The sequence below is a fragment of the Eubalaena glacialis genome, chromosome 10, assembly GCF_028564815.1.
Source record: "Eubalaena glacialis isolate mEubGla1 chromosome 10, mEubGla1.1.hap2.+ XY, whole genome shotgun sequence".
Classification (NCBI taxonomy): domain Eukaryota; kingdom Metazoa; phylum Chordata; class Mammalia; order Artiodactyla; family Balaenidae; genus Eubalaena; species Eubalaena glacialis.
The window spans coordinates 73335670-73360255 of record NC_083725.1 but is presented as its reverse complement, the minus strand read 5'-3'; the positions used below and the strand labels follow the sequence as shown (position 1 = coordinate 73360255).

The 24586-nt window shown below is 45.5% G+C and overlaps 1 protein-coding gene across 2 annotated transcripts in view; it reads right to left on the bottom strand.

Moving 5' to 3' along the window:
• Nucleotides 1-2570: 2570 nt before the first annotated feature.
• Nucleotides 2571-24586, bottom strand: part of SYT9 (synaptotagmin 9) — a 207729-nt gene continuing 185713 nt past the window's right edge. The window contains exon 7 of one of the 2 annotated variants that reach the window (XM_061202940.1): nt 2571-2621. In XM_061202940.1, coding sequence (XP_061058923.1) covers nt 2607-2621 — 15 coding nt within the window. In that variant the 3' untranslated portion in view covers nt 2571-2606. Of the gene's footprint in view, nt 2622-19331; nt 21559-24586 lie in introns of those variants that run through there. The other variant, XM_061202941.1, reaches the window with a different exon arrangement.

Genomic DNA, 24586 nt, shown 5'->3' with positions numbered 1-24586 from the left:
TTAAATTCTCATGAAAAATACTGCCCCACTCAGCCTCCTTCCCTGAGTGAGAATGCTCTTTTGGAAACTTTTCATGCCTGGCATTTTGGAATAAAGTGTTATGCTACAGGTGCTCTGGTTGATATATATTTTTTTCTTTTTAAATTTTATTTATTTATTTATTTGGCTGCATTGGGTCTTCGCTTCGTTGCTGCGCGCGGGCTTTCTCTAGTTGCGGCGAGCGGGGGCTACTCTTCCTTGCGGTGCGTGGACTTCTCACTGTGGTGGCTTCTCTTGTTGCGGAGCACGGGCTCTAGGCATGCAGGCTTCAGTAGTTGTGGCACACGGGCTGAGTAGTTGTGGCGCACGGGCTTAGTTGCTCCGCGGCATGTGGGATCTTCCCGGACCAGGGATACAAACCCGCGTCCCCTCCATTGGCAGGTGGATTCTTAACCACTGCGCTGCCAGGGAAGTCCTGGTTGATTTTCTTGATGAACTCCTTAAGTCCTAACTTTGAGACGGTGAACTAAGATGGATAAGATCCAGTGGAAGTGAAACTCACAATTAACTTTTAGGAGGCAGTGTTTTCTTGGGGTAATCTTTTTCTCGGTTTTCTATAGCAGGTTTACATTATTTTTACAATGAAATATACATTCAATACTAATGGCGTCTAAAGAATTATTGGAGACTCTGCAAGAACAAAGTGGGACGCCTCATTGTAGCACATGTCCTTGGGCTGTTTCCAAGGCTGCTGTTGCCCCCGTGTCTCTGGAAGGGGCTGCAGAGAGCTTGGCCTCAGAGCCCTTCAGTTCAATCCTGGCAGACGCTCCCTCTCTGCCCCACACACTCTCTTCAGTTACCTGGTTCACAGGCACAAGCCTGGTCTCTCCGCTCCAACTGCCCACACCTGCTCTTGGTTGGCAAGCTTTTACTCTTGTGACCCCAGAGGCGGCAAAGCCCGCAGCTGGTTCCCCTAACCCATTAGGATTGATGAGCCATGGGGCAGAACAGAGTGGAAACCCTCATGTTCTTGTGACCAGAAGTTTCAAAAAGGAAAGTTAAACTCATTTCGGAGATAGTCACAGCTTTGACTGACATACAGTGGCCAACGGTGGCCATCTTTATTCAGAGCAGGCTTTACGCGATGGAAAGAAAAAGATGGCTTGGTGCCCCTTAGCCTGCTGTTGGGATAAAATCATTCGCTTGGCTCTTTTGCCTTCCTTACATTTAACCTCTGGCCTTGATCACTGCTATAAGCTGGCTCATTAAGGAGGACAGTCACCAAGCCCAGTGACCCCTTTTCTCCTTTGCAAGTGCCTGACCCACCTGCTTCCCTGTCCCGGTATCCTGAGAGAGGAAACTTAAGCCCTTTGACAGCTACCACTATGTCCTCAATGTGGTTGCACCTAAGTCACTAGTCATTGATCTGTAAGCCCAGCCCCGAGTTGGTGTTTTTCCCTAAATGACCAGTCAGAACTGGACATATGAATGTCCAGCCTAATCAGCCCACCGAGGCTGATCTCATCCAGTTTTCCAGGTCCTCTTGGAATTCACTATCTTCATTACTGGTGGTCCTTTTGCTGCTGTGCCTCCATATTAACTGACCCCCTGATTTCTAGAGCCTTCTCTGCTCCCTGCACCCTCCACTTTACTGAGGGGTGCTGGCTAACTCCAGGAAAGTCTGTGAGGAGGAGACCTTGTCTTCTTAAGGAGGCAGAGGCCAACTCAACAGAATTCCATCCGGGATACTAGAATTCATCATTTGGATCTGAACAGGATGTCTGTTTTTTTCTTCTCTTCTCTTTTTTCTCCAGATTCTTCCCTTTATCTTTTATTCACCACTCCTGCCCCCAACCCCACCGCCAATAGCTCTTTGCCTTAACGTCATCCTCCAATCTTCCAACCTTTTACAACTAATTGCATTGTTTCCTGCTTGAGTGATTGGAGCGGCCTCTAATTCCCTGTCTCTTTAGATAAAACATTGGCTGCTTTTATGCCAAAAGGAAAGCGCTTTAAAATGTGACCTCAGCCAACCCCTTGTGGGGAGGAAAACATTTTTCTCTATCCTTCTAGGTTCTTCTGGCTGGTCTAAGAATTAAATCAACATGAGGCAGATTAACAAGAGAAAATCAAACAAAAATTTAAAAACACGTGTGCATGGGAGAGACCCAGGAAAACAGAGTAACTCGCCAGAATGGCTGAAGCCCTCACCTTAAATACCATCCTCAGCTAAAGACAAAAGAAGCTGTTGGGGTAGCGATTTGGGACTTCAAAGGGGAGGAAGGCAATTTACATGGAGATGGACAAGCAAGTGTTTTGTAAACAAATGTTTGCTGGGCTTTGTAGGGACACTGGGGCGCAGAGAGGGATTTTAATAAGCAGACTTTGCTAGATTCCTTTCTGTCTACACACCTAGTTCATACTTAGTTATCTATGGCCATAGCTCCCTTCCTGGAAGAGGTCCTCTATCTACATGCTTTTAGGCAATTAGGGAAAGGTTAAAGTGTCTTCCTGAGTCTTTCTGGGCCTTAAAAGCAAGCAGCCTAATGGGACTGCCCTGGTGGTCCAGTGGTCAAGACTCTGCCCTTCCACTGCAGGGGTCGCAAGTTCCATCCCTGGTTGGGGAACTAAGATCCCACAAGCTGCGCGGCATGGCCAAAAAAAAAAAAAAAAGAAATTAGCCTAAATTAATACTTATGCCAAAGAGGCAGAATCTGGGGTGGCAAATTCTGCTCCCCTACACCCTCTTAACTTAGCTCTTATCATCCCCCACGTTCATCCTCCACAAGAGCCACATCTGATTTTCCCCATACTCTCCATGAAATTTAAGACTTCAAGTCTTCCTACCACCTCCTCACCCCCACCCCGGGCACAATAACCCCCTCATTTATCTGTTTCCATGACGTGTTGAAGTCTGAATCTTGGCAGTCTGAGGGAAGGCTCATCTGGCCATGGGTGCCCTGGTGGGGAAGTGTGGGCTGCCTGCCCCTGGGGCGTCAGGGTGGAAGGAGGAGGAGAAGAAACGTAGGCCTGTCATGGGCTGAGTTGTGTCCCCCTGCAACATTCAGATGTTGAAGTCCGAGCCCATTAGTGCCTCAGATTGTGACTGTATTTGGAGATAGGGCCTTTAAAAGGGTAATGAAGTTGAACCGAAGTCATCAGTGTGGGCCCTAATCTAATCTGACCGGTGCCCTTATAAAAAGAGGAAATTTGGACCCACAAAGGGACACCAGGGGAAACACCACATGAAGACACAGTAAGAAGAAGGCCATCTGCAAGCCAAGGAGAGACTCCTAGGAAGGAAACAAACCTGTTGGCACCTTGATCTTGGACCTCTGGTCCCGGAACTGTGAGAAATAAATTCCTGTTTTTTAAGCCACCTGTCCATGGTATTTTTGTTATGGCAGCCCCAGCAAATTAATATGAGTACACACTGAGTTGCGGAAGGAAGCAATATGAGGACAGAATGGAGAGAGATTCCAATGGGGGTCTGCAGGATGCTCTCGACAAGAAGTAAATTGATAAGGGAATTTCTTGGGTGACACACTCATGATTTCCAAGTCCAGGCCTAAGTCTTGAGCTCCAAATCCTATTTCCACCTGCCAACTGGACATTTGCACTTGGATATAGAATAGACATCTCAAACTTGGGCTGTTTCTATTTATCTTTCCTACTCAAATGTAAACAAAGCAAATAGCTTTGTTATCTCAGCAAATAGCATCATTTTCTACCTACTTATAAATACAGAAACAAAGGAGTTATTCTAGACTCTTTCTCCCTCTTACCCTTATGTTTAATCAGTCAATTAATCAGTCACTAAGACCTATTAATTTTACCACCTAAATGTACATCAAGCATATATTTGATCTTCTCTTTTATCTTTTTACTGCTACTTCCTTATTTATGGCTTATTTCCCACTTTTTATTCATTTATTTAACAAGTATTTTAGGTTCCCATTGTGTTCCAATATGGACTACGCACTAGGGATACAATGATAGATAGGGTAGATATATTCCTTGCTCTACAGAGGATGTAGTCTAATAGGGAAGACAATCACATGGATTTATAATTGTAATGAATTACAATTATTTTAATCATGCAGTGATAGAAGGTAGTACTGAATGTCATGACAGCACAGAGGTGGAGTACCCTGAGCTCCATGAATCAGGGAAGACTTCCCAAAGGAGGTGACATCTTAGCTGAGACTTGGAGGATGAATAGGAATTAGCTGTATAAAATGGATAGCAGGTAGGAGAGGTGTGCAAGGCTCTAGGCAGAAGAAATAGCAAATGCAAAGACACATGAATGAGAACTTAGGGACTTGAGGAAATGATACAAGTTCTGTATGAACTTTTAGCGACTGAGTGATGGGGCTCGGAGAGTACTGTAGGTCAGGCTTCCCAGGAAACAGACTCTGAGAGCAATTTGCGTGTGTCAGGGAGAAGAAATTTCCCTCTAGGTCCTTCTGGCTGTCTTAAGAATTAAATTGACATGTGACAGATTAACAGGAGAAAATCAAACAAAAGTTTAATAACATGTATACATGGGAGAGACCCAGGAGAACAGAGTAACTCACCAAAATGACCAAAACCCTCACCTTAAATATCATTTCAGCAAAAGACAAAAGAGGATATTGGGGGTAGTGATTCTGAAACCATGCACCTCAGATTGGGACTTGAACCCACGTCTTTTAATTGAGATCGCACACCTGGTCTCAGGACTTAATGAAGCTCAGGTTCTTGATGTCTTGTCGCAGAAAGAATTCATTGAGAGACAAAGTGATAGGTAAGGAGTGGATTTATTTATTTATTTAAAGATGGCCCACACTCTGTCCACAGACAGAGTGTGGGCCATCTTAGAAGGCGAGAGGCCTCAAAATATGGGATGGTTAGTTTTTATGGGCTGGGTAATTTCATAGGCTAATGAGTGGGAGGATTATTCCAACTATTTCAGGGAAGGGGTGGAGATTTCCAGGAATTGATCCACTGTCCACTTTTTGACCTTTTACGGTTGGCCCCTCAGACCTGTCATGGCGCTGGTGGGTGTGTCATTTAGCATGCTAATGTATTACAATGAGCATATAATGAGGCTCAAGGTCCACTGGAAGTTGAATCTTCCACCATCTTGGACCTAGTTGGTCCTAACCAGTCTTTGTCATGTCCTATGGCTATGTCATTCTTTTAAAGGTGGTGCCCTGCCCCCTTCCCTCCTGTTTCAGCTTGGGACTTCAAAGGGGAGGAAGGCAATTCACATGGAGATGGAAAAGCAAATGTTTGGTAAACAAATATTTGCTGATTCATATAGAGACAGAGGGACACAGAGAGAAATTTTAACAGACTTTGCTAGGTTCCTTTCTGTCTGTCACAGCTGGTTCATACTTTGTTATCTATAGTGATGGCTCCCTTCCCGAAGGGAAGAGGTCCTCTATCTACATTCTTTTAGGCAGCTAGGGGGATGGTCAAAGTTTCTTCCTGAGTCTTGGGCCTTGATTGTTTTCAGCTCGAAATAATCCAAATGCCCAAGAGATTTTGGGGTGGGAAATTTTGCTCCCCTACAAAAGCAAGACATTTCTGGGGGTATACTCTCTGGAACAATACCTGTTGGGGGATGAATGGAGCATGAGTGAGCAAAGAGAGAAGTTCAACTGCAATGCAGTTGCAACAAAGGCCTCAACCAATCCCACAAGGAGCTCTGGAACTAGGCGGGACCTTCAGACGTGTCCAGAATGGAGGCAAAGGGACGATGCCTCGGCAGCCCTGCCTCAAGCACTCTTTGGTGGGGGCTGTTCCTGGGAAGGGAGCGTATATAACCTTGAGTGGGGCAGCTTCCTCTGGCTGAGGACATGGCCTGGAGAAGGACTCAGCTCTGAGCTGTTAGCGGCAACACCCACACAAATGAGGGAATGAGTGTCCTTATCCTGAAGGGTAGATCTGGCCAGCATGCCGCAGCACCACTTCAGTAGGATAAGCAGAGGCCAGACTTTGCCAAGTTTGCAGAACACAACAAATATTTTAGATGTTATGGTAAGAAGAATGAGAGACAATTAGAGTTTCAAGTAAATGAGTTACAGAAATAGGTCTGTGTTTCAGAGAGACGTCTCTGGAGGCCAGGTGAAGGCAACAAGACTAAATTCAAGGTGGGAGATGAGGATGCTGTTATGGTGATTCATGGAGAGATGATGAGGGCCAGAACGAAAGTAGTGTCAGCAGAGAGAGAGATAAATGGATGTCATGGTATTGTGATTGATAATAAGAAACATATATTTGGTCTTCCACCACTGTTCCTGGAGTTTTCTTTGATGAGAGCCATTAAAGTGTCTTTTGTTTTGTTAATGAGGTGCCTTTGGAAATCACCTAAGGATGGGGGCTGGTTGCCAGTGGAGCCAACCTTATGATTAAGGGGTTGAAGCTTTCGTTTCCACCCCCTGACCTGGGGGAGGGAAGAGGGGCTGGAAGTTGAGGTTAGTCACCAGTGGCCAATGGTTTAATCAATCATGCCTCTCTAATGAAGCCTCCAGAAAAACCCACAAGGAGAAAGAGTTCAGAGAGCTTCCTGGTTGATGAACACATGGAGATTCAGGAGAGGCTGCTCCCAGAGAGTATGGAAGCTCCACGCCCTTTCCCTACACCTTGCCCTATGTATCTCTTCCATCTGACTGCTCCTGAGTTATATCCTTTTACAATATACCAGTAATCTAGTAAGTAAAATGTTTCTCTGAGTTCTGTGAGCTGCTCCAGCAAGTTAATCAAACTCAAGAAGGGGACTGTGGGAACCACGGACTTATAGCCAGATGGTCAGAAGCATAGGTGACATGACAACGGGGACTGGTGATGTGGAGGCAGTCCTGTGGGACTGAGCCCCGAACCTGTGGGATCTGGTGCTACCTCCAGGTAGACAGTGTCAGAACTGAGTTAAATTGTAGGACACCCAGCTGGTAAAGGAGAATGGTGGTGTGGGGGAAAAAACATACATTGTAATTGGTGATCAGCATTGCAGACATCTTTGAGAAATATTTAGAATGTAAAATTGACAGAACTTGTTTACTGACCAAATGAGAGGTAGAGAGAGGGAGGAGTCGCGTTCATGGCCAGATTCTGCATTGTTTTCAACAGCCTCCATTCTGACCCCTTCTAGTTTTAACATTCAGACTGCAGCCAGGGGGATGGAGCCAGTTTGCAAAGCTCATTATGTAATTCCCCTGTTTCGAAGCCTTGACTGTCTGCCAATTCCTCCCCAATAAATTCCTCAGGCTCAGGGAAGGCTTTGCAAGTAAGTTAAATCTGAATGAAAATCTATAGGTGGAGTGAAAGGTAGGCCAAGGCCTAGGGGGCGAGTGAGGTACCCTCCTGATGGCCAGCAAGGCCACCTCTCAGAATTGAGCATGCCTCTTCGGGACCCAGTTTCTGCTACTCTGCTGATGTTTGCCATATGTCTCCCACTCAGCTCTTAGAGTTTAGACACACATCCTTGCTTAGGCCAACTCCTGAAAGAAAGGCTGGGCTTTCCTCTTGGGCTGGGCTCACAACTGACTCCAGAACTGGTCCCTTGTCTAAATCATGCTCACTCCCACCTGGCAGCCAGGACATACCACCTAACCGGCTCTCTGAAAGACATGTGGAAATTCACATGGATGATGTACAGACCTCAGCTCCATTACAGAGGCCCACTTAATGGGTTTTAGCATTGACCACAAATCTTATATTATTTTGAAGCGCTCAGTGCCTTCCATCTCCTAGAAAGCTGGACAAATGTGAGATAATTTCACTGTGGGTCACCATAGCCCACGTGCCTGTGAAGACTGAGTGCTTGGATACATCAGTTTTACAAGCCATGCAGTGCTGAGGACATGACCCCTCACTTCTCTATCCTTGCTGGAGAATGAGACTTTCTTCATAAACCAATTTTCAGAAAGCACAAATTTTCTTTTCACCCAGATAATTTCAAAACATTTTTTAACCTTATGTTCATGGAAATCTTCCCAACTACCTTTCAAATCTATTTACAGCCATTTATTATTTTCTTAATGACATAAGATGACATTATGAAGATTAGCTATAATGGATCTCTCAGAGATTATTAAGGTATGTTGAGGCATTTGCCTTAGTACTTAGTAGGGAAGGACAACTAGGGATTTTTAGTTCCTGGATCTGCTTTTTATATTCTCTCTCTTTCCCTTCCCCTCTTTGTCTCTGCCCAATCCTTTTTTTATTTATTTTTATTTATTTACTTTATTTTTGGCTGCATTGGGTCTTCGTTGCTGCACGCAGGCTTTCTCTAGTTGCGGCGAGCGGGGGCTACTCTTCATTGTGGTGCGCGGGCTGCTCATTGCGGTGGCTTCTCTTGTTGCAGAGCATGGGCTCTAGGCACACGGGCTTCAGTAGTTGTGGCTCGCAGGCTCTAGAGCGCAGGCTCAGTAGTTGTGGTGCACGGGCTTAGTTGCTCTGCGGCATGTGGGATCTTCCCAGACCAGGGCTCGAACCCGTGTCCCCCCAATTGGCAGGCGGATTCCCAACAACTGTGCCACCAGGGAAGTCCTCCAATCCTTTTTTTAAAAAAATGGGCTCATTCTCATGCCGGTACCCTCAAAGCATGTGAAACAGTCTGGGATTATTTAAACTCAGGCTCCCGAAATCATTTGAGGCTGCCTCCTAATCATACTCCTCAGCTGCTTTGTGTCTCCCCATCTCCTGGGCTCATGATCTGTTTCAATAACTCACCCTGCTTCTGCTCTGTAACAGCATCTAGAACTGGACTGGGGCTCATTATTTTGACCTCAATCTTCAGCACCCTTCCAGACCTCGGCTGCTGGAATCTGTCCTCCAGGTTCATGGGACTTAGCAATGGGTAAGGGGCACCCCACCCTGTGACCTCAGTAAAGTCCTTTGGGACCTGCTCAGATAGGCTAATCTTGGAAATCTCACTCTGTTCTCTCCATCTCTGAATGCAGCCCCAATATCATCTGCACCCCCCTCCAGTCTCTGCCACAAAGTTGCCCCAAGGAAACTCTGCCAGTTTTGACAGGCAGAGAAGATCAGGTAGGACTTTTCAGGGTCTGAAGCTTGTCTTGTTTCCTTAGGCTGTAAAGAACTCCCTGAATAGTGAGCATAAAATCCCAGAGGTTCTTCCACATTTCAAGGAGGAAAACATCTTCCTTTCCACCTCTGTTCCACCCCAGAGAGACAGCAAAAGATAAATCTGAACGCTTCAGCCTCCATGGTGGCTGTCCCAGGAGGACATTGCCACGATGGTCAAACCTTGAAAATTCAGACCACTTGGGGTAGGGGAGGGGCACTGAATGAAGAAGAGGCACCTGAAATACCAAATTAATTGTTAAAAAAGTCAGGGTTAGTACCTTTCAGTATGTAAGAAAACCAGAGCTAGAATCCTTAGGAGACTGGTTTTAATGCCAAAAAAGAATGGTAAGAATAGTTTATAATAAGAGTGCCAAGTGATGGCTACGTGTGTTTATTGAAGCCAATGTGCTGTGAAAATAAGAGGACATGGTCCTGCCCTCAAGGAGCTTATAATTTACAAGTCACACAGACACACATACACAATTAGAGAGCAGTATAAGAGAATCCAGTTGTGAGGATGGGGGTTGTTTGTATGTAAACGTGAGGTGCCTAGGTGACTTGAAACAGCTTCTTCCTTTCTTAAGTTCTGTCATTTTCCCCTCCATATATTAATTTTCTTGTTGATTTGCTACTCTCATCTTTTCAAATTTTTGGATTATATGGAAAGGAAGGAGGTGGAAGTGAAGCCACAGGGAGTGGCCACAGGGACTGTCATTTCAGGATGTAATAAAAAGGAACAGGCATCTTGCAGAAGGGGTTTAAATTAGATATTAAGAAGAGTGTTCTGAGACTTTTGGGGTAAGAGGTTATTGAAGAAAGTCGATATTTTTCTAGTGGATAATGAGATATTTGGGGGATCCCTTCAAACTCCTTAGAGATTTGTGTGAGACTATGGGAAGTCGGGAGAGAACCCCCGAGAAGGCCCCGTAAAGGTAACAAAAAATGACAGTCATCTGTAAATGCTTGTGATACGCCCAACCATTGCCAGCTACACCTTTAGTTACCCTCTAGCCCACACACCCTCTGCTGAGTCACCAACCTCTCCATTTATCAGTAACTTCACAGTTTGACAGGAGTGAGAAGTTCCCAAGATGCTCCCTTGACCCCATTCACCTCTTCCTACCTTCCCCCCTCACTCCTGGCCTGAGTCCGCTCAGAGCACAGGCTTCTCAGCTCTGGGCATGCTCCGCCCACCCCCCATGCTTCACTCGAAATGCCTTCCAGCCGGATTCCTCTCCAGTCTCGGGCAGTGCTGTTGTTCCCTGCCTGTCACCGGAAGCCTGGCCCCAGGGCGGACAGCTACCGACCCGGCGTCGCGTGGTGGACAGTCACAGCCTCTCTCTGCTCTTTGACATAAAAACTATGCGCACCAGAGTCCCCGGAACTCTCAAAAGCTCTCATTGTGATCACTTTGGTTTGGCTCTTGAAACCCACATGGCAGTTTCCTATGAACTGATTCTCCCTGGAGGCCAGTGTCCGGTCCTAACTGGCACCAGTCAAACGCTGGACATGGCAGGTGTGGCTGGTTGGGCTCAGGTGGCCTATTCGGAGTCTCTGTTCCTGCAGCACCTCATAACTTCATTTCTTTTTTTTTTTTTTTAATAAATTTATTTATTTATTTATATTTTTGGCTGCGTTGGGTCTTTGTTGCTGTGCGCGGGCTCTTCTCTAGTTGCGGTGAGCGGGGGCTACTCCTCACTGCGGTGTGCAGGCTTCTCCTTGCGGTGGCTTCTCTTGTTGTGGAGCACGGACTCTAGGCGCACGGGCTCAGTAGTTGTGGCACGCGGGCTCAGTAGTTGTGGCACACAGGCTTAGTTGCTCCGCGGCACGTGGGATCTTCCCAGACTGGGGCTCGAACCTGTGTCCCCCTGCATTGGCGGGCGGATTCTTAACCACTGAGCCAACAGGGAAGCCCCTGGTAACTTCATTTCTGCCAGAAGTTTCTAAAGTCTTGCTGATGTTCACTCACCTTGGGGAGGTTTGGGAGTGGAGGGTGGAGAGCTGGGGGGAGGGGACTGATTAATGGGCACCACAGATGGGATGGGATGAGTGATTTCAGGTGGTGTAAGAGAAGTGGCTGCAGCTGGAGAAGACATGCTGGCCGGGAGACGACGTCACCTGCACAGGCTCCCTCCTGAGTGGACCCCAGGGCCAGGGGCTGTCAGCATATGTGGGAAAGCTGGGTCTCACCTAGGTTCTGTGTCTTCCCCAGTGACCCTACTCTTGGTCTCTCTGCTGAGCAGGTTCCAAAGTAAGTGAGGCCTCTGGGACCTATGAACATTTAACCCTCTGGGAACAGAGCCCCAGGAAGTAAAACCAAGGGGTTACCTGCTGTCCCCAGAGAGCGCCTGCTTGGGTGGTACCAGTTCAGTGTTCCAGGTGGAAACATTGAATCAAATATTCAATGCAAATATTTGTTTGAGCCTTTTGCCACTAGAGGGCAGAGGCTTTTCCGACTGTGGGAGGGTCCTAGTCCTTTTCCTTTTTAGAGTTGAACGGGAATCTACAAAAAATATTTGAGTGGGCATCTACAAAAAGTGTCCACAGACCTCTGGCTTTTCTCCCTCCTCCTCCAATCAATTGATATTCTCAACCAGATTGACTAAACAGATAGAATGGACAGTGGTTTTGTTTTCAAAAACGTTCTTGCAGTCAGCAGAGCATCAGGCACTAGAAATCCACATCCCGAGCCAGTGCACACATGGGCCTGGTGGGTGGGCAGCGCTGGCCTGCGTGTGCTAACGCAGTTTGGAGAAGGAAGAAGAAGGAAGATATGTACCCCCAGACACCTCTGACTTGATGTTATCAGGAGCACAGGGCTGAGCCACTGGAGCTGTGGACAAATCCATGAACTTCCTGGGATCAAGATTTCTATCACAGCCTGAGGCAAGGGATTATAGGCTGTTACTTGAAGAAGTAAGCCCAGGAAGGAGCCTCTCAACATCCTGCCCCTTTCCTGCCCCTGACTATAAACAGAGCACAGACTGTCTTTTCCCCTTTTGTTCATCTCACACCTACTTCATCCAGAAGCCCTTCTTGCAGGGAGCTCTCTGCTGCTGCCCTCTTCCCTCCCTCCAGCTAAGCAGCAGGACTCTGATGAGCTCTTGGGGGTGAACTGAGAGGGTCTGGACTGGTATTTAATTCAAAATGGAATTTCCTCTACTTCGAGGGCGCCAGTTCTGGTTTTATGATGTACAGGAGACATCACCGATCATTAAAAGATTTTTCAGGAAACTCTCAAAATCAAATTCCTTTCAGATCGTTTGTTAAAAATGAAAATCCATAGAAAAAGGAACTCAGAAACAGTGAAAGGAGTGGAGAGAGAGACAATGTCCTCTGGAAACCATAAAAAAAAAGTCCTCCAGACTTAGTCTGCACTTGGGTTTCTGGGCAATAGGGGTCTGGGACTGCATGGGCCCCACCCGGGCTACATCGCTTTCCCAGTGACAGGCACATCAGTTCCTTAGACCCAGGGACACGCAGACCCCAGAGGTGGAAGGAGTACAGAATGCACGGGCCAACACTCTTCATGTGAGAAGCAGCTGGGAGCAGCTTCAGAGGCAGGAGCGGGGTCTTGGGCCCCAGCCCAGCCTGTGACTCTCTCCGCTGCGTCCTGCTGCATCTTCTTTGCTCAGCCTTCCTCAGGTTAGCAATCCAGTTAAAAACCCTACATGTGAGTGGCAGCCTTTCACCAGAAATGGCAGCCCTGACAAACCCTCCACATGATGCTGTCGTCTCTGACTTGATCCTTTCTTGAAGCTACATATCATGGCCCTGGAGAGGTGGGTGTCACCCCTAGTGACACCTTTCCTGGCTGCAGCGAAAGGCAGAATCTTACCTTATGGATGTAGAATCTTGCATAAAATGAGAGGGGAGAGCTGCCATGACTGAGGGTCACAGGAAGACCCAGAGAGCTCCTTGTTGCAAAGAAATGCACAAGCTTAGGTCTCCCAGCTCTGCATGGGCTCTGCATGGGCCCAGCTCTCCTCAGTCATTTCCCCCTGCCTAGGAGGGACACGAAGCCCCACACCAGCCTCTTCTGAGCTGCGCCTGTACAATAATTGCATTTGTGCTTGTGTGTGCCTCTGTACAGTGGCCTGGGGATACCAAGCACCATGAAGTAAAGATCAGCGAGAGGCTGGGGCAGGGCAGGAAATTCAAGGCAGAGGCTTCTTGTGGCCATGTTTCTGTTGTGGGCTTGAGCCCTTTGGGGATTGCTTCTTCCAGGAAGTCCTCTGAATCCCAGAAGAGTGGGAACCAAGTACAACCACAGGTGCACTGCTGTTCTCCCTCGGGTATGTCTGCGGTCTGTTTGTACCAGGGACTGACAAGGTCTGGGCAGGGCCCCTGAGGGCTGGAGGTTACAGGGTTGGTCAGTGGCAGAGCAGATGCTCAGCCCCACCGCAGGCAGGGCTGTCTCCAACCAGCACTTGGACTGGTTTGAGTTCCTTCTGCATCTTCTGGGGCCAGCTGGTCTCTGCCACTGCTTCTGTCTACCAGAACGAGGCAGATGTTTTATGATTAGAACCTAAAGCAGTGAGATCATGCACTAGAATAGTTTCAAGTGGTGGGTAAATTTTAGTTAATCTTCCTTCCCAGTCCTTAACCCCTGTATAATTACAGCTTCAAGCCTGAAATCTGCCTTTTCCAAACTAGTGATTTTACCTTGTCCGCTGGAGTCAAAGGTCATGAGTTCTTCCCTCATGAAGAAAAGTTTAAAAAGTTTTTAACTTTAAAAAAAAAAAGATTTATTTATTTATTTAGCTGCATCGGGTCTTAGTTGCTGCACACGGGATCTTCATTGTGGCATGCGGGATCTATTGTTGCGGCGCACGGGGCTTCTCTCTAGCTGTGGCGGATGGGCTCAGTAGTTGCAGCACATGGGTTCTCTAGTTGTGGCCCACGGGCTCCAGAGCGCGCAGGCTTAGTTGCCCCACAGCGTGTGGGATCTTATTTCCCTGACCAGGGATCGAACCCACGTCCCCTGCATTGGAAGACGGATACTTAACCACTGGACCACCAGGGAAGTCCCCTTCCTTCATTTACATAAATGCCTTTCTCCACAAGGACTTGCCCTCCATATGGAAGCATCAGAAGACCTGAAGACTGCACTGGTGTTTCCTGAGTCTGCTCTTCCAAGCCAGAAAGGGCCCCTCTGAGGGATAGTAGGTCCCACTGAGGCTTCACACATAGGAACAGTCCTTTAAGTAGGCACCTGCCAACAGCTACTTTTACATGGGCTGGGAACATTGACATAATGGAGCCATTCAACCAAATGTCAATATTTGGTCTACCAAACAGAGTAAGTGTTTGAGTAATTTACTAAACTTTTCTGGTTTTATGGGACTCTTTCAAGTCATGGATATACCCCCTTGGATTTCCTTTGAGTCCATTGTTTATGTTTTTTGAAATTCCACCTTTATGTCCCCTAAAAGTTCAAGATGAATAAACTTTAAAACGTAGGGAAAAAATGAAGCATCCGGCATTTGGGCTGGCTCTAGAGTTTCCCCCCACGCCCCTGCACGCACACACTGCGGCTGTCCTTGTTCTTATTCTGTTTGGTGACATGGATTCATTCTCCTTTGCTCTGAATTTTTTGGGAAAAAAAGAACCACCTTTCAGAGTGGGGAGAATCAAAACCAAGTGGCAGTTGCTGCCAAAGTGGCCATTCTTTCGACCCAGAAGCCCCAGAGGGTTTGTCGAAGCTGCTAAGTGGACTGTTAAGGAGAGTGTCAGCAGGCCAGGGAGTAGCTGTGAAAGGGCCAGCAGGGGTTAACAGCGCTGGTTAGGGCCGGGATCAGGCAAGCAGCTTCCTGTGGATCTCAAGTGTGGAAAACACCCGGAGGCAAAGTTTAAATGTCCTCTTGTTAATTTTCCTCAAACAAATCCAATTATTGCAAAACCTGTTAGTGCTGTTCAAGATAGTGTGATACAACTTTGCAGAGAACAAAATAAAATCGATATATATATATATATATATATATGAGAAAAATATTTACTTTGGTTGAAGTATTTTCAACCCCAGGAGTTCTGATTTGGAAAATAGCATTTAGTGTTCCTCTTTCATTTTATATGGTAAGCCGAGACACCTTATTCTCTCCAGGGAGCTTACTTAGCTCAGGACTGCCTGGGTCTTATTCTCAATGAAACATTCATATATTCACTCTTTCTATGCAGAAAACACAATTTTAAAATACTGACCATAATGTTGGGACACAATGCTGCTTGTGTAAGAAAGTCTGTAAGCCTTTCTGGATCCACCAGGCCCAATGAGCCCTCAGCAGGGTTCCCATCTGAGTTTGTAGACACACAGGCAGGGACAGCACATTTGTTTGCCTTTAAGAAAGGTACAGTTTATGGCAATGCTTTTCTTTATTGAGTCCTTATCTTGTTTGTACTTTCTAGTGCACTTTTAAGGTAAGGATCGTTGGAAAACTCTATTTTAGACTTAAAAAAATTTAATTAGTTACAAAATTTCTTGAGGAAAAATATATATTTAAAAAATCATTACTGTTTTGAGATGAAGGTAAAACTTGTTTCTGGAAGATTTATTCACCAGTTTATGTAGTCCATAAGTTCATCTCTGAGGCCGTGAATACAAATATCTTTAGGTATTTGAAGAAATGATTTTATTATTACCTGAAAGCTTTGAGTTTGGTGAATTAGAGAAATTGTCTTTACTTGAAAATTCAAATCTGGATACTGCTGCCATGCAAAAAGAATTTTATCTAAATTGTGAAAAAGTCAGTGTCTTGAAGATGATGTTTACTTGATAGGAAAAATCATCAATATTACTATGCCAAATGCTGGTTTGGAAATAGCTTTAATGCAATGGATAGTTATTGGAATAATAACTACAATAAATTTAGTATCGAGCCAAGAAGATATTAACTTGTTTTTTTTTTTTAAACTACCTTTACCACTTGGAATTACAAGTTGAATTTTCAAAAAATAAAGAAAATGGATAAAAAAATGATACCATGCATCGTAAACTATAAGATGTGGTGTTATCATCAATAATCTTCATATTGATAAATATACTTTAAAAAAAAACTGTCTGGCAATGCTCATCCATTTCCCAGGGAAATCTACCTTATGATGGAGTTTGGAGAGGCAGTAGCAATGAGTTAAGGGGACAGCCTCTGCGGCCCAGGTCCCTTTGGCCTGTTCTCCTCTTCCCTACCAGGAGGAGGTACGTGAGAATCATCAGCTGGCCTGTGGATGAGATGGGGGACCCTGATGCCACTGAGACTTAGCCAAAGTACGGGACTTCAGGGCTGGCTCTTGATCCTCTGGGGCCTTGGGGGCCATCTTCAATCTTGATTCTTAGTCCTTCCCATGCCCAGAGCTCCTGGACACAGTGAGAAGACACCAGGGAGCGAGGGGACAGAAGTGATCATACTACTGGTTTAACTTTGCAGCCCATATGCCCAGGGAGCCTAGGCAGCAAGTGACATGTAAGCCTCTTGAGTGGAAGAAGGAGGAAGTGGGTTCTGCCATAGTCATTGGAGAGCCTTGATCTGTTCTCTTGGGAGACTGAGCAAAGGGAGCTTTATATCTGACATCATCAACACTGGAGGCAGGTCCGTGACACTGACCAGAGCTTCCTTTACCTCACATCTGGGCTTAGCGGTGAGGACCAGGGCTTGTCTTCTGCAGCTCCCAGAATAACAGCCAACCCTCTTTTTTCCTATTTTTCTCAGAGTTCTCCTACAGGTCTTCTCCGGGATATTTCCTCAACTGCTGGGGCAATTTTTCTGATTATTATCTTTTCCTGAGCTTTACTATTTCACTTCTTCCATGAAGGTCAGCCTATTTGATATGAAGTTGGAGAGAAGGTAGAATAGCTTGTGCTACAATGGAAGGGCTCCACTCATATGGAACGGGCATCTCGGAGACACACTAGATTTCTCTGAACACTGCCTATGACTTTTCTCTGGCTGAGAAGGTAAGGCACCAAGCAGCGCCTTTGTGGCAGGTGTCACTGGGTCTGTGGTTAGGAAAGTGCCCACAGGTGGTTGTTAAAGGACATTGAAGGGTTATGGCCTCTTTCTGGCCCTGAGAGAGGATTGGAGGGGGAAGAGTCAGAAGACCCCATCGGTGAGAAAACCCGAGCCTCAGAGAGGTCTCACTGGCCACTGTTAGCCTCTGGCTGTGCTCCATGTAAGCAAGCAGCTCAGGGATCCTATGTGTGAGAGAGATTCTTCACAGGGATCTAGAACAGAACAGTAAAGAAACAGGTGAGGCCATCCTCTCTGGCCATTCCAAGGCCCTCCCAGGCTGGACACTCTCAATACCCCTCAGTGGCCATCAGTGAAATGGGTGGCCATGGGCAGCCACATGGCCTGCAGAATTCTCAGGATCCACATACAGCCTGCAGACACTGTTTTTGGCCATATGCACATCCATGGTTATGTCCTTTTCTCAGTTCATTAAATCACTTTCTATAACTTTGCTCTGAAAGTTCTAGCAAGGTGGCTGAGTTTGGAGGAGGCCAGGGTGGAGGGAAGAGCAGTGGACCGACCCTGACTATTCCATATGGCGGGACTGCTGCAAGAGAGGGAGGGGCAGACTGGAGAAAGCACCACGGCAACCCTAGCCATGCCAGGACCTCATGCCAGGGGACAACTGGCAGAGCTATGCTTAAACTATAGATTTGATAAAATCTCTCCCTTTTAATTAACTACAGTAATTCTCTCTGAAGCGAAGTCTTCAGAAAAGGGACAAACAACCTCTGCTTACTTACTTAGCATTTTCATTTCTAAGTATGTCCCCAAGCATGGGAATGTTTTGTTTGCACTTTTACTTTGGCAGTAAAGATTAGGGGGATAAAAAGCACTCAACTCAAGCTTTTGAGCAGTCACTAGAATGACAATTTTCCTCCAGGGTTTCTTGTGACACTGTAAGTTCTGTTTTGATCATAACTATTCACTTTTCTTCAGCTTATGCTCTATTTAAGTGTTCATGAATAACTCTTCCCCTTCTCCTCTGCCCCTTATTATTCCCCCTCACTCCACCCTCACCTGCATGTTAAGTATTGCATGTGATTTTAAAGTGACAGCTATCCAGGAAGCCTTCTGATTCAGTGACACCTCCCCCTCCACTCCCATCCCCACTATCTCCAAAGTGGCCCCGATGAGATGAGCGACACTTTCTGGTATTCCATTCTTGTGTAATACCTTCCCCTTGAATCTAGGCTGGCCCTATGACTTGCTTTTGACCAACAGTCTGTGGTGGGAATGACTCTGTGTTACTTCTGAGGTTACTTAGAAGAGCCTTGCAGCATCTACTGGGACCTCTTGCAACGTTAGCTCTGGGGGAAGCCAGCCGCTATGAAAGCAGTCTGACTGCCTTGAGACCTCCATGTTGTGAGGAAGCACAAGCTAACCACGTGGAGAGACTATGTGTAGAGAGATGCCCAATCAGCCTCCAGCTGTTCTGGTCATCCCAACAGAGGAGCCAGATGTATATTCAAAGAGTCCATCATGGATATCCTGCCCAGTTCTGTATTCAGATGATACCAGCTTCAGCTGCCATCTGATAGCAACCGTAAGACTCCAAGAGAGACCAATCACCTAAACACCGCCAACCCACAGAATCATGAGAGATAACTTGCCATTTAAACCACTAAGTTTTGTAGTGCTTTGTTATGCAGCAATAGATAATTGGAACACCCACCAGGACAGGATGGCCATGAAGATAGCAAGACATTTTCCATATCTATCTTTTGTCAGTCTTGTTGGCTTGAGAGTATGCCTTTCTTCTCTTCTATGAAATGTAGTTCTACTGATGGCCATAAGGACAAAATCATTCCATTTAGAGTCACGCTTGTTTGGGCATTTTGAAAACATCCACACTGTAGAAACCATTCATTTCCCTCCCCTACCCTATTCCTCCTCAGGTCATGCACCAGTGTACTTCCTAGGTATCACATCGCCTGCAAAATGTGCCCAGTTCACTGGCTGGGAAGATGCTTTTGCAGCAACACGCAACCAGGGCAGATCTCCTTGAAGACAAAGGCAGCAAGAGGAATGGGCTGAGAATCAGTGCCAGGTGATTGAGGGAGACAGTTGGTTTCTCCCCATCTCTTGGAACCAGTTTTCCCCAAGGTCTCTTCCAAAGATCTAACCAGGTTATATCCCTTTTCACTGCCATTTCCATTTTTTCAAGGTACTTTAATTTCCTTCTCTATCCTGGAAAAGACAATGGAGAATTATCTTCCCCCCAAGTTCAATGAAACAAGGTTGGAATTTTTCAAAAGGAACATTTACTAGGAAACTAAAGGGAAACCAAACAGAAGGCAAGAGAACAGAGGCAGAGTTACAGATGGGCTCAGGGAGTTCAAATTTATAACCAGCCTCTGGCCACGGCTGGACTGTTAGGCAAAGCTTTCCAGCACAAGCCACCTGCCTGCCTCTTTGCCTGCTGGCCCCTACAAAGCCACCTTCTGTTTCATACCAACAAGCCAGTAGCATACTCATAAGTACCCCAGGGCTGCTAGTTCTTTAGGCAGGAAGATCTTAGCCTGGGGAACAATAGGCACAGCTGCCCCAGGATCTCCTACCCAGGCTCCCAGTGCCAAGGACAAGTCAAAGTTTATTGGGATGGCTGCCGGATATCTATTGGGGCCAGTCTGATTTCTCTGGGACCATCCTCTGGGCTCATCTGCCTGCATCTAGATATAATATTTCTGCTGACTATCCTGCTGGCACTAGTCCTTCATGCTTTGGTTCTAAACACTGGTATGATGGAAGATGTCTGAATGCAGAGGAATAGGCAGAGGGACCCTTGGGCAAAGAAAGTTGAATTCTTCTCATGTCAACAGACATAGGCAGAACCTTGGGTTCCCTTTGGATCCTGGAGGTTGAAAGCCAATCAGACATGGACATGGATTAGGCAGGCTGGGGAACACATGAAGCTGGAATATTGTAACACTGCCTCATACAACCAAAGGTCTCCATCCTTTTAAGATCTGACATTAGGGTAGTTTCTTGTACTGGGTAGCTGTGGCAATAAGAACTTTCTGAAGACCTGCAATGATTGTGCTTCCACCCAGTTAGTCCCACATGGAAGTGTTAATTCAAAAGAAGATAAATGAGCTTCCCAGGAAGGTAAACTACAGTCCAACTCTGGATTCTGCTGCAAAGAGACTGTATGAAAGGGAAATGCTGTCTTGGAGAAATGGTGCAAATGTATGGATGGGACAACTTACACCTATAATGGGAGAGAGAGGGCCATTAGGTAACAACACCACCCCCAGGGCATGCTGAGGCCTTTAGTTTCATTTGTATGGAGGCAGAAGCAATGAGGATGAAGAACACAGTTGGCAGGGGGTTGGCTGATGTGGTCACAAAGGAAGCTGAGTAATGAATGTGATACCCGGGGAGAGCCCTTGACCTTCACTCCTGCAGGTATTTCCATTCCCCAAGTGCTGTGAAAGTGATGCATGTGTCCGGAAGTGAAAGGAAACCTGTCGGTGGCTGCCCAAGGCTATGCCTCTGGGCTGTTGCATATGGAAATACCCCAGAAGGCACTCAGGCCAAGAAGGCCCAAAAGTTGTGCCTTCAATCAGGGGCCAGCCGTATCATCTCTCCAAGAACTCAGCTCACTCCATGGTACTTCTGTTTCTGAGGCTGTTCCCTCAGTGGACAAATGTACCTGGGAAAGGGTATTCCAGAATGCCTATGCCATTGAGATGTATGCCTCTCTAACAGGGATGACAATGAACTTTCATTCTCATTGCCAACACCAGTTGAAAGGAAGTGGCTACTGGCTATCTTGAAAACAGTGTTGGAGATTCTGACTCCTCACATCTGGGTTTAGCAGAAGAGAGGGCCATGATCAACTGGTACTCACTGCCATGTACATGGGAGTAGGCAGTGAATTTGATGTGAACTAGACCTCTTTGTACTCGATTTTCTCCGGGGTAACAGCCTGCTTATCCTATTAGTCTCCTGGGGCTATTCCTTGCAAAGCTGGAGTACTTCTTGGGTGAAATTATTTTCTGGAGACAACTATTAGCTCAGTGGTAGTCCAGTGTGAATTAGATCTGCTGCCTATTTAGCACCTGGATAGATTTTAAAATATTCTGTCCTTCCAGGGCCTTCAAGCAAATAACATCATGTCAGAGTGACATTGCCAGGGCAGCTGCTACGACCCCATCACCAAGGGCCTTATGTTAATCATTAAGAGTCCTTTAGGTACTCTGAGTACTCTCACTGTATCAGGTGGTTTCTTCCATAGTCCAATCTCAATTCTTGGCCAGAAGAGATGTGCTTCCCCTACAGCATACCACCTTAGGCCACCTGAAGATGGCTGGACTGTTCACGTTCAGCAAACCCAATCTGGAAAGAGGGCCAGTTATTGCTGTGGTTACAGCTGAATATTTGGTCACTGGCGTCGTCTGGATGTTGTTGGATGGGAGAAGTTACTGAAGATCTTTGTAAGATGGTTGTCCTACTGTGTTCTTGGCATAAGTGGTCCTCTTACCCACAGTCATCGTTTCTGTAGGAAGAAGAAACAAAAAGAATGCTTTGGTTTTCATCCATATATATATATTTTTTCAGTTATTTTCTTTTTTTAATTGAAGTACAGTTGACTTACAATGTTGTGTTAATTTTGCTATAAAGCAAAGTGATCCAGTTATACATATATATGTATGTATGTATGTGTGTATATATATATACACATTTGTTTTTAAGTATTCTTTTCCATTATGGTTTATCATAGGATATTGAATATAGTTCTCTCTGCTGTACAGTAGTACTTTGTTGTTTATCCATTCTATACATAAAAGCTTACATCTGCTAACCTCAACCTCCCACTCCATCCTTCTCCCATCCGCCTCCCCCTTGGCAACCACCAGTCTATTCTCTATGTCCGTGATTCTGTTTCTGTTTCATAGATAGGTTCATTTGTGTCATATTTTAGATTCCACATATAAGTGATATCATATGGTATTTGTCTTTCTCTTTCTGACTTACTTCACTTAGTATGATAATCTCTAGTTGCATCCATGTTGCTGCAAATGGCATTATTTTGTTCTTTTTTATGGCTGAGTAGTATTCCGTTGTATATATGTACCACATCTTCTTTATCCATTCATCTGTTGATGGACATTTAGGTTGCTTCCATGTCGTGGCTACTGTGAATAGCACTACTATGAACATAGGGGTGCATGTATCTTTTTAAATTACAGTTTTGTCTGGATATATGCCCAGAAGTGGGATTGCTGGATCATATGGTAATTCTATTTTTAGTTCTCTGAGGAACCTCCATACTGTTTTCCACAGTGGCTGTACCAACTTACACTCCCACCAACAGTGTAGGAGGGTTCCCTTCTCTTCACACCCTCTCCAGCATCTGTCATTTGTAGACTTTTCTTTTTAAACTTTTTTAAAAAATTAATTTATTTATATTTTTAATTTTTGGCTGTGTTGGGTCTTCGTTGCTGCGCATGGGCTTTCTCTAGTTGAGGCGAGTGGGGGCTACTCTTCATTGCGGTGCGTGGCCTTCTCATTGCGGTAGCTTCTCTTGTTGCGGAGCACAGGCTCTAGGCACATGGGCTTCAGTAGTTGTGGCACGTGGGCTCAGTAGTTGTGGCTCACAGGCTCTAGAGCGCAGGCTCAGTAGTTGTGGCACACGGGCTTAGTTGCTCCGTGGCATGTGGGATCTTCCCAGACCAGGGCTCGAACCTGTGTCCCCTGCACTGGGGACACGGGTGAACCCGAATCCACCCTGCCGGTGGGTTCTTAATGACTTCGCCACCAGGGAAGTCCCATTTGTAGACTTTTTAATGATGGCCATTCTGACGGGTGTGAGGTGGTACCTCATTGTAGTTTTCATTTGCATTTCTCTAATAATTAGCAATGTTGAGCATCTTTTCATATACCTATTGGCCATCTGTATTTCTCCTTTGGAGAAATATCTATTTAGGTCTTCGGCCCATTTTTCGATTGGGTTGTTTTTGTTGTTGTTGTTGAGTTGTATAAGCTGTTTGTATATTTTGGAAATTAAGCCCTTGTCGGTTGCATCATTTGCAAATATTTTCTCCCAGCCCATAGGTTGTCTTTTTGTTTGTTGACGGTTTCCTTTGCTATGCAAAAGCTTGTAAGTTTGATTAGATCCCATTTGTTTATTTTTGTTTTTATTTCTATTGCCTTGGGAGACTGACCTAAAAAAACATTGGTATGATTTATGTTAGAGAATGTTTTGTGTATGATCTCTTCTAGGAGTTTTATGGTGTCATGTCTTATGTTTAAGTCTTCAAGCCATTTTGAGTTCAGACAATACTACAAAGCTACAGTAATCAAAACATCACAGTATTGGCACAAAAACAGACATAATGGATCAATGGAACAGAATAGAGAGCCCAGAAATAAACACACACACCTATGGTCAATTAATCATTGACAAAGGAAGCAAGAATATACAATGGGAAAAAGACAGTCTCTTCAGCAAGTGGTGGTGGGAAAGTTGGACAGCTGCATGTAAATCAATGAAGTTAGAACACACCCTCTCACCATACACAAAAATATTTCCTTTTTTTAACACTGAAGTATAGTTGATTTACAATGTTTCAAGTATATAGCAAAGTGACTCAGTTTTATATATATATATATATATATATATATATATATATATACACACACACATACACATATGTTCTTTTTCAGATTTTTTTCCATTAGAGGTTATTACAAATGAATATAGTTGAATATAGTTCCCTGTGCTAACAGTAGGTCCTTGATGTTTATTTTATATACAATAGTGTATATCTGTTAATCCCAATTTCCCAGTTTATCCCCCTACCCTTCTCCTTTGGTAACCATAAGTTTATTTTCTATGTCTGTCATCCATATATTTTTAATGGGTATCAGACAAATGCCAGGCACTGCGATAGATGCTGGGGATACAGATACCATGAGGAAGACACACATCCTGCTTTCAAAGAGCTCACAGAGGGAGAGATTACAACGTGAGAAGCTAAACAACAGAGACGTGTGTAAAATGCGTAGGAGCAAAGAGCGGGGAAGGACAAACTTCAAGGGGATTGAGGTCTACAGGGAGGATTCTGAAGATGTCTTGAGCTGGGCCATTTAGGCTGAAGGGGAGGCCATCAGGAGAGAAGGAGGGAAGGCCACTGTGGGCAGAGGAAGGAGCCTGTGCAGAGGCAGGAAAGGGTGTTGGAGGGACTGTCAGAATTTGGTGTGAGAAGTGGAGCAGGAGGAAGTAAGGCTGGGGAGGGGAGAGTGGTTCTGCGTGGTGTGACACCCCTTCCGTGCTCTCAAGCTGTGAGGGATGGGCTTTTTCACTGGAGCCCCAGACTTAGAGTAGCAGGATATCTTGTGATTCACACTCAGCCCAGCATTCAAGTTAATTAAAACTCAGGGCATCTTCCAATACAGACTAAGAGTATTAATGCTGCAGTCACAGAGAGAAAGAAAACTGGAGTCACTTCTATGGACATAGCAATAACAAAAAGCAAACATGTAAACCATGGGAGAGCTGCAAACGTTCTCAAACTGGAATG